General features: G+C 41.6%; 1 protein-coding gene across 2 annotated transcripts; it reads left to right on the top strand.

The window, feature by feature from the left end:
* Window positions 1-1,392: 1,392 nt before the first annotated feature.
* On the top strand, window positions 1,393-3,696 carry LOC143781105 (uncharacterized). Of its 2 annotated transcripts, XM_077267630.1 has the most exons (3): window positions 1,393-1,622; window positions 1,739-1,953; window positions 2,355-3,696. In XM_077267630.1, the coding sequence occupies exons 2-3, from the start codon at window positions 1,758-1,760 to the stop codon at window positions 3,071-3,073; spliced, it is 915 nt and encodes a 304-aa protein (XP_077123745.1). In that variant the 5' UTR covers window positions 1,393-1,622; window positions 1,739-1,757; the 3' UTR covers window positions 3,074-3,696. The 2 variants fall into 2 exon arrangements, with proteins under 2 accessions (XP_077123745.1, XP_077123746.1); XM_077267631.1 differs by lacking the exon at window positions 1,393-1,622 and having other exon boundaries at window positions 1,663-1,953.
* Window positions 3,697-10,815: the final 7,119 nt, after the last annotated feature.

Genomic DNA, 10,815 nt, shown 5'->3' with positions numbered 1-10,815 from the left:
TAAAACCAAATTTTGTCAGATGATTCCCACCCTAGAAAGTGACCCGCGAATGTTGGAGTATCGAAACTCGCTTTTAGACAACCTTAAGAGAGCTTTTCCCCAAGAGAGCAGTGAAGCACATGATTTGCATTGCAGCTATAGACTTCCATCCTCCGGCACGTCAATTCGTCAACACCAAAACATTAACAACAGCAGCAGCGGTGGAAGAAGCAATTTCTGTGAGTCCTTTGACATTCTTTTTACACCAATTCTTGCACCAGCACAACAGAGAATGGAGAGAATGGTGTAGGACTATGTAGAACTAAATATCAATACTATCAGGGAGGGTTTGGACCCTTTCACATTTTGGTCTTCCAAAATGGATGAGTGGCCTGAGCTCACCTCACATGCCTTGGAGGTTTTATCGTGCCCGACTGCCAGTGTTCTCTCAGAACGTGTCTTCAGTGCTACTGGTGGTGTCCTGACGGATAAGCGCATCCGGCTCTCCCCTGAAAGTGTAGACTGCATAACTTTCATCAAGATGAACAAGTCATGGATCTCCAAGGGCTTTTGCACCTCAATCGAAGACTGTACAGACTAGGTGATATTACATTTTTTAGTGTGATGCATTAATGTCACGCAACTGCACTCTGTGATAGCTTTAGTGTGGCTTCTGTGGCTGCTGATTCTGATGATATCAACACAAATTTGTGGAAATGTGAACAGTCATGGTTGGGTTTCATCTGCTGGGTAAGCTGTAGTGGAAGACGTCTTTGTCCCAGTTATACTATTTCTATTCTCGTGACAGTTATTCCACTTCAGTGGTGTCAGGCTGTCATTTTTTAAAATGTGAACACTCCTGGTTTGGTGTCCATCTGCTGCATTGGGTGTAGTGGAAGAACTGTCGGTCCCTATTATACTATTTCTACTGTGGTGAAATTGATGCAACTTCTGTGGTGTAAGGCCCTCATTTCTTTAAATGTGAACACTCCTGGTTTGGTGTCCATCTACTGTATTGGGTGTAGTGAAAGACCTCTCAGTGCCTATTGTACTATTTCTACTGTGGTGAAATTAATGTCACTTCTGTGGTTTAACACTAGAACTACTGATGGAGTCATTTTGACTCCATTCGTTTTTTATTTCTCTTCTGTGACTACATTTTTCAGAATTCCGGCTTGAAACTCGGTGACTTTTCCTCAAATATGATGTGAAAAAAGATTTTGTGAGAATAAATAATTTTGGTAAAAAATTTGCGCGTTTTTTTCAAAATTTACTAAGAACTACTGAAGGGAGTCATTTTGACTCCCTACTATATTTTGAGGTCCTTTTGTCACTAAATGTTGCTATAAAGTTTTGTGCATAATTTTTTCACTCTGTCTTATTTACCCTGATGTTCATATAGATGAAGTTCAATTTACATGTCAACTTTTCACATTTTCCTTGTGTTTTACCTGCTTGTATTACTGTGTAATGCTGAACAAAATAGCTTGTTTACTCTAGGCTCTTATCTTATGCTAATGAAGGGTGGTGTTTTTCTAAGGTCCTAGCAGGAGACAGTATTCTGGATAGTAACTTTACTTTCAGTTCAGCTGAAGAGACAAAGAGAACAGACGCAGACATACGAGCTCTGAAGACTCATACAGGTATGAATTGTTATGAAATAGTTTAGCTGTCTGTCAACTGATTCAGCCCACCTACTTTTGAAGGTGGCAGAACAGTTATTATTTCTTTTAGTTTTCATTTCATTTCTATTTTTCAGCAGGGAACTATATAGAATTATGGAATTTGTGAGGAATATGGAGAGAAGACGTTTGATAAAGCCTCAGGATATTCTGGCTACTTTGCAATCCATACCGGAGGATGAATCGGAATCCGAATTGCAGGAACATGTATTTGATTCTGACGGTGATGAAGATTTCATTCCTCAGAACATATCAAGTGAATCTGAAGACTCAGAAGGAACAAATCCAGAAGGTAAGTAGTTATGTGTATTTATTTGTTCTTCCACACACTGAGTTAGGGCCTGTGCACACTAGCAGAATTCTGGCTGAATAGCCATCTGGATATTCTTGCCGCAATACAGGCCGTACCTGCCCGCTCATGCCTGAAGCTCCGCTCCGAACCCCGGGCTGGAGCCGCTGTCAGGGACAGAGCAGCGCTTGCTTATGCGCGAGCACGGCTCCGTCCCAGACAGCGGCTCCAGCCCGGGGTTCGGAGTGGAGCTTCAGGTATGAAACTCCGCTCTGTACCTGAGCGGGCAGGTACGGGCCGGATTGTGGTGAGAATATCCGGTCGGATATTCCGCCGCTAATCCAGCCAGTGTGCACGGACCCTTACAAAACAAAAATTCTAAATATTCATCAACTTTTTTCCAGATATTCCAAGCACATCAACTGGGGATCGGGCTCATGCAGTTATGTTGCCTCGTGACCATCCTCCTGGTCGTGGACAGAAAAAATCAGCAAAACGTCCCAGAAATGAAAGAACAACAGATAACGATGGCGGCGAAGGTAATGCAACAACAAACACCAGAGAAGGCGAATCTGAAGGAATACTAGTTTCAGCGGATGGTATTCAATGGAAACCTGTTGAAATTGGACAACACTTGCCTGGTAAGCGTGACAGCCAAAATATTCTTCGAGAAGCACCTGGCCCTACAGGATACGCCAGAAGAAATATCATTATCGATAGTCCTTTGAGCGCATGGCGTTTATTTTTTGATTCATATATATTGACACATATAAAGAACTGTACGCTTGCAGAAGCATGCAGGAACAATAATTTACAGTTTACTCTGTCTGATGAGGAGCTAGATGCATTCATTGCGATATTCTATGCTCGTGGAATATCTGGCACGAACCGTCACTCGATTAGCAGTATTTGGTGTAATGACTGGGGAATACCGTTTTGCAAAGCGACAATGTCTAGGGACCGCTTTGTTGAAATTATGAGGTTTCTCAGATTTGATGAGAAATCTACTCGATCGGAGAGACTGCAAACGGACAAGTTTGCTCTATTTTCTACTGTGTGGGACAGGTTTATTGCAAATTGTATTGCGTGTTACAAACCTGGCCCATACATAACGGTGGATTAGCAACTTTTCCCAAGCAAAACTAGGTGTCCATTCACGCAGTACATGCCTTCCAAACCAGATAAATATGGCCACAAATATTGGCTAGCTGTTGATAAGGAGAGCAAATATCTGACAAATGGCTTCCCTTATCTGGGCAAAGATGACACACGCCGTGCTGAGGACCGTTTAGCTGACCATGTGGTAATGAAGTTATTGGACCCGTTTTTGAAAAAAGGTCGCAATGTTACAACCGATAATTATTTTACTTCAGTAAAATTAGCTAAACAGCTAAAAAGCAAAGGAACAACCATCGTGGGAACACTGAATAAGATAAGGCGAGAAGTGCCTAAAGAAATAAAATCCATGAAAGAGGAATTGTACAACACTAAAGTGTTTAGAAATGAAGACAATTTTACACTTACAGTATATCAAGGAAAGCCCAACAAAAATGTTGTCATTTTGAGTTCCGTCCATCCAGATGTTGTTGTTGCGTCTGATTCCGCTAAAAAAACTCCAGAAACGGTAAAGTTTTACAATGAAACAAAATATGGAGTAGATGTAGTGGATCAGATGGCACGAAAATATACCACACGAACATCCACAAGGAGATGGCCTGTTCATGCATTTGAAAATGCCTTAGACTTTGCGGGTATAAATGCATGTATTATATTCAAGGAGATTACCCACCAAAAAATGTCACGCAAGGCATTTTTGCAAACGCTTGTGAGAGAGTTGAGTGGTCCTTATGTCACAGATAGGGAAAAGGGTTCCACGTCCCAAGTTTCTACATGTTCAGAAGTGATGGTTCAAACAAAATTTTGCCAGATCAAAGAAAAGTGCAAGAAAAATAGATCTGTCGGCAATTGTAAGACTTGTGGTAAGTCTTTATGTGGGCAATGTACTGCCATAAATCAAAGGCAATGCCTAAAATGCGAAACACCAAATGTTTAGAAGGTGAATTCTGCGCCATATTTTCATTTTTATGCTCCTCCACCTACATTTTCTCTGCTTTTTGTTCTTCAGTTGTTGTTTATATGTGTGCACTTGAATAAAAAAAAATTTTGAAAAACGTCTATTATAATTATTGTTATTTTCTGTAGAAAAATAAGAAAAGCAGAAAAAAAACAATCAAAAGCATTACTGTTGGATCTCACAATAATAATACATTACAAAAAATATAATTATTAATAAATAACCACAAATGAAACTCTAAAAATAAACGAAAACAAGCAAGGAGTCAAAATGACTCCTTTCAGTAGTTCTAGGCGGGGTCACGAGTCCAGTAGTCCTACATAAGGCCCACTTTTCTTTAGATGTGAACACTCCTTGTTGGGTGTCCATCTATTGCATTGGGTGTGGTGGAATTGCTGTTGGTCCCTATTATACTATTTATTTTATACTGTGGTGAAATTGATGCCATTTCTGTCGTGTAAGGCCCTCATTTCTTTCAGGCTATGTGCACACTTTCAGGATTTTTTGTGGTTTTTTTTTGCGTTTTTTCAGCGGTTTTCAACTGCAAAAACGCTTAAAAATTGCTTACATTAAGCATACTATTATTAGAATGCAATTCGCAATTTTTGTGCACATTTTGCGTTTTTATCCGCAAAAAATACGCATCGCGGAAAAAAACACAACATGTTCATTAATTTTGCTGAAAATCTCCGGATTTGCCACAATATAATATAGTAGTGGAAAGCTCCAGAAAAATCTGCATAAAAAAATGTGAAAAAAACCGCGATAAAAACGCGAGCGGACTTCTTGCAGAAAAAGTCCAGTTTTGTTCAGGAAAATTCTGCAAACGTGTGCATATAGCCTCAATGTGAACACTTCTTATTGGGAGTCCATCAGCTGCTTTGGGTGTACACTGTGTTCCAAATTATTATGCAAATTGGGTTTAAGTTTCATAAAGATTTAATTGTTTTGCTTTTCAAATAAACTTGTGGATGGTATTGTGTCTCAGGGCTCAATGGATCACTGAAATCAATCTTAAACACATGTGATAATTATTTTTCCAGGTGATTCAAATTAAAGGAAAACTACTTAAAAATGATGTTCCACATTATTAACCCCTTCCTGACATCTGACGTACTATCCCGTCGAGGTGGGGTGGGCCCGTATGACCACCGACGGGATAGTACGTCATACGCGATCGGCCGCGCTCACGGGGGGAGCGCGGCCGATCGCGGCCGGGTGTCAGCTGCATATCGCAGCTGACATCCGGCACTATGTGCCAGGAGTGGTCACGGACCGCCCCCGGAACATTAACCCCCGGCACACCGCGATCAAACATGATCGCGGTGTACCGGCGGTATAGGGAAGCATCGCGCAGGGAGGGGGCTCCCTGCGGGCTTCCCTGAGACCCCCGGAGCAACGCGATGTGATCGCGTTGCTCCGAGGGTCTCCTACCTCCCTCCTCGCCGCAGGTCCCGGATCCAAGATGGCCGCGGCATCCGGGTCCTGCAGGGAGGGAGGTGGCTTACCGAGTGTCTGCTCAGTGCAGACACTTGGTAAGCCTGCAGCCCTGCACAGCAGATCGCAGATCTGGCAGAGTGCTGTGCACACTGCCAGATCAATGATCTGTGATGTCCCCCCCTGGGACAAAGTAAAAAAGTTAAAAAAAAAATCCCCACATGTGTAAAAAAATAAATAAAAAAAATATCCTAAATAAAGAAAAAAAAAAAATATTCCCATAAATACATTTCTTTTGCTAAATAAAATTAAAAAAACAATAAAAGTACACATATTTAGTATCGCCGCGTCCGTAACAACCCAACCTATAAAATTGCCCCACTAGTTAACCCCTTCAGTAAACACCGTAAGAAAAAAAAAAAATAAACGAGGCAAAAAACAACGCTTTATTATCATACCGCCGAACAAAAAGTGGAATAACACGCGATCAAAAAGACTGATATAAATAACCATGGTACCGCTGAAAACATCATCTTGTCCCGCAAAAAACAAGCTGCCATACACCATCATCAGCAAAAAAATAAAAAAGTTATAGTCCTGAGAATAAAGCGATACCAAAATAATTATTTTTTCTATAAAATAGTTTTTATCGTATAAAAGCGCCAAAACATAAAAAAAATGATATAAATGAGGTATCGCTGTAATCGTACTGACCCGACGAATAAAACTGCTTTATCAATTTTACCAAACGTGGAACGGTATAAACGCCTCTCCCAAAAGAAATTCATGAATAGCTGGTTTTTGGTCATTCTGCCTCACAAAAATCGGAATAAAAAGCGATCAAAAAATGTCACGTGTCTGAAAATGTTACCAATAAAAATGTCAACTCGTCCCACAAAAAACAAGATCTCACATGACTCTGTGGACTCAAATATGGAAAAATTACAGCTCTCAAAATGTGGTAACGCAAAAATTATTTTTTGCAATGAAAAGCGTCTTTCAGTGTGTGACGGCTGCCAATCATAAAAATCCGCTAAAAAACCCGCTATAAAAGTAAATCAAACCCCCCCTTCATCACCCCCTTAGTTAGGGAAAAATTAAAAAATTAAAAAATGTATTTATTTCCATTTTCCCATTAGGGTTAGGGTTAGGACTAGAGTTAGGACAAGAGTTAGGACTAGAGTTAGGACTAGAGTTAGGGCTAGAGTTAGGGCTAGGGTTAGGGTTAGAGTTAGGGTTAGGGCAAGGGTTAGGGCTGGGGTTAGGGTTGGGGCTAGGGTTGGGGCTAGGGTTAGGGTTAGGGCTAGGGTTGGGGCTAGGGTTGGGGCTAGGGTTAGGGCTAGGGTTAGGGCTAGTGTTACGGCTAGTGTTATGGCTAGTGATAGGGCTAGGGTTATTGCTAGGGTTAGGGCTAGGGATAGGGCTAGGGTTGGGGCTGGGGTTGGGGCTACAGTTAGGGTTGGGGCTAAAGATAGGGTTAGGGTTTGGATTACATTTACGGTTGGGAATAGGGTTGGGTGTGTCTGGGTTAGAGGAGTGGTTAGGGTTACTGTTGGGATTAGGGTAAGGGGTGTGTTTGGATTAGGGTTTCAGTTATAATTGGGGGGTTTCCACTGTTTAGGCACATCAGGGGCTCTCCAAACGGGACATGGCATCCGATCTGAATTCCAGCCAATTCTACGTTGAAAAAGGAAAACAGTGCAAGTTCTCCTGCTACCCTTGGGAAAATACAAAACTGGGGGCCAAAAAATAAGTTTTGTGGGAAAAAAAAAGATTTTTTATTTTCACGGCTCTGCGTTGTAAACTGTAGTGAAACACTTGGGGGTTCAAAGTTCTCACAACACATCTAGATAAGTTCCTTGGGGGGTCTAGTTTCCGATATGGGGGTCACTTGTGGGGGGTTTGTACTGTTTGGGTACATCAGGGGCTCTGCAAATGCAACGTGACGCCTGCAGACCAATCCATTTAAGTCTGCATTCCAAATGGCGCTCCTTCCCTTCCGAGCTCTGTCATGAGCCCAAACAGTGGTTCCCCCCCACATATGGGGTATCAGCGTACTCAGGACAAATTGGACAACAACTTTTGGGGTCCAATTTATCCTGATACCCTTGTGTAAATACAAAACTGGGGGCTAAAAATCATTTTTGTGAAAAAAAAAAGAATTTTTATTTTCACGGCTCTTCGTTATAAACTGTAGTGAAATACTTGGGGGTTCAAAGCTCTCAAAACACATCTAGATAAGTTCCTTAGGGGGTCTACTTTCCAAAATGGTGTTACTTGTACAGGGTTTTAATGTTTAGGCACATCAGGGGCTCTCCAAACGCAACATGGCGTCCCATCTCAATTCCAGTCAATTTTGCATTGAAAAGTCAAATGGCGCTCCTTCCCTTCCGAGCTCTGCCCTGCGCCCAAACAATGGTTTACATCCACATATGGGGTATCAGTGTACTCAAGACAAATTGCACAACAATTTTTCGGGTCTATTTTCTCCTGTTACCCTTGGTAAAATAAAACAAATTGGAGCTGAAATAAGTTTTGTGTGACAAAAAGTTAAATGTTTATTTTTATTTAAACATTCCACAAATTCCTGTGAAACACCTGAAGGGTTAATAAACTTTTTGAAAGTGGTTTTGAGTACCTTGAGGGGTGCAGTTTTTAGAATGGTGTCACACTTGGGTATTTTCTATCATATAGACCCCTCAAAATGACTTCAAATGAGATGTGGTCCCTAAAAAAAAATGGTGTTGTAAAAATGAGAAATTGCTGGTCAACTTTTAACCCTTATAACTCCGTCACAAAAAAAAATTTTGGTTCCAAAATTGTGCTGATGTAAAGTAGACATGTAGGAAATGTTACTTATTAAGTATTTTGTGTGACATATGTCTGTAATTTAAGGGCATAAAAATTCAAATTTGGAAAATTGCTAAATTTTCAAAATTTTCGCCAAATATTCGTTTTTTTCACAAATAAACACAAGTTATATCGAAGAAATTTTACCACTATCATGAAGTACAATATGTCACGAGAAAACAATGTCTGAATCGCCAAGATCCGTTGAAGTGTTCCAGAGTTATAACCTCATAAAGGGACAGTGGTCAGAATTGTAAAAATTGGCCCGGTCATTAACGTGCAAACCACCCTTGGGGGCGAAGGGGTTAAGCAGGCCACAGGTTTCAAACAATATGGAAAATAACAAGGATATTTCTGCTGCTGAAAAGTGTTAAATAGTGCAAGGCCTTGGACAAGGCAAGAAAACATTAGCTATTTCACGAAAAACTTAAGAGTGATCATCATACTGTGAAGTGATTTGTGACTGAAAAAGAGCGCAGGCAGAGTTCATGCAGATAAAGGCATAATGAGGAAGGTTTCTGCCAGACAAATTCATTGGATTAAGAGAGCAGCTGCCAAAATACCATTACAAAGCAGCAAACAGTTATTTGAAGCTGCTGGTGCCTCTGGAGTCCCTCAAATCTCAAGGTGTAGGATCCTTCAAAGGCTTGCTGTGGTGCATAAACCTACTATTCGGCCACCCCTAAACAGTGTTCACAAGCAGAAACGGTTGCAGTGGGCCCATACATACATGAAGACTAATTTTCAAACAGTCTTGTTTACTGATGAGTGTCGAGCAACCCTGGATGGTCCAGATGGTTGGAGTAGTGGATAGTTGGTGGATGGCCACCATGTCCTAACAAGGCTGCGACGTCAGCAAGGAGGTGGAGGAGTCATGTTTTGGGCCAGAATCATGGGGAAACAGCTAGTAGCGCTCTTTAAGGTTCCTGAAAGTGTGAAAATGACCTCTGCAAAGTATATAGTTTCTGACTGACAACTTTCTTCCATGGTATAAAAAGCAGAAACGTGCCTTCAGGAGCTAAATCATCTTCATGCATGACAGTGCACCATCTCATGCGGTGAAGAATACCTCTGTGTCATTGGCTGCTATGGGCATAAAAGGAGATAAACTCATGGTGTGGCTACCATCTTCCCCTGACCACAACCCTATAGAGAACCTTTGGAGTATCATAAAGGAAAAGATCTATGAGAGTGGTAGGCAGTTCACAACAAAATAGCAGCTCTGGGAGGCGATTCTGACTTCATGCAAAGAAATACAAGCAGAAACTCTCCAAAAACTCACAAGTTCAATGGATGCAAGAATTGTGACGGTGATATCAAAGAAGGGGTCCTATGTTAACATGTAACTTGGCTTGTTAGGATGTTTTGGAGTTAAATAGCTTTTTTGTTCAGTGAATGTGACCTCCTAATGCTGAAAATTCCACAAATGAGCATTTTCATTTCTTTAAAACATATCAAATGTTTAGAAATTCTACTGTGCCTAATAATTTGGAACAGTGCATTTTGAGTTTTTATTCATTTTGGAGATTATACTGTTATCATTGGGAGGTTTCTTCAATAAAATTTGATGTATACTCTAATGGGTGATGACTTTTCTTAAACTGACTGTCATTTGCACCGACCATTTAGGAAAATCTGAGAAAAACGTCATTTGCATAATAATTTGGAACATAGTGTAGTGAAAGACCTGTCGGTCTCTATTATACTATTTCTAATGTGGTGAAATTGATGACACTTTGGTGGTGTCTGCCAATAATTTTTGGAAATGTGAACACTCCTGGTTTGGTGTCTGTGAGCAGGTTGCGGGATGCAGTGATGGACAGGAGACAGAGTAAGGGTTAACAATTTTAATTAACACTGAGATACTCCACGCAGGGAGGTTAAAGGTTACCTAGGGGGTTGAGTAGGCAGTTCAAAATATAGATAGTATGCAAGGGTTAAAGAACAGTGAAAAAAGGTATTAACAGTTCTTGGGGGGTTAACTTATCCTGTCAGACTTTTATCGAGACGTGGTAGTCCCAGAGCAGGTGATGGCACCAACAATGGCTGATGTGGCGCTTGTCCAATATGGTCCTCTAGGTAACGATGATCCATCTTCTGACGGCAGTGGTTGGTCTCTGGCACCTTCCGCTGAGACCCTAGTCTATATTCTGATGTGGCTGGAGGAGCGAGGGCCACGGTCCTGTCTGAGCCCGATGTGGCCAGGAAGACATATACTGGTGAACCAGGGTGCAGCTAGCAGTACTGCACCCAGTCACTCTCTGGCAGCACGTGTGCAGTACTCACTAGACCGGAATGTTCAACACCCTGCTTTGTGGTGACCAATGGGCACACTGCACGTTTCTACTCACAGTCTCTGTGAGCAGTCACGAGGAAGCTCGAGCGCGGGCCTGTGCTATATTGATCCTCGAGGGCCGGAGCACTCACATCCCCCTGCTGTGCGCTGTCTCTTCCTGCCAAGTCTGCCCGTTTTCATGCATGCTGAGTCTGTAAGCACTAAGCCA

This window comes from Ranitomeya variabilis, chromosome 6, assembly GCF_051348905.1.
Source record: "Ranitomeya variabilis isolate aRanVar5 chromosome 6, aRanVar5.hap1, whole genome shotgun sequence".
Taxonomy (NCBI): Eukaryota; Metazoa; Chordata; class Amphibia; order Anura; family Dendrobatidae; genus Ranitomeya; species Ranitomeya variabilis.
The sequence above is the reverse complement of the archived record's forward strand: the minus strand, read 5'-3'. Positions and strand labels throughout refer to the sequence as shown.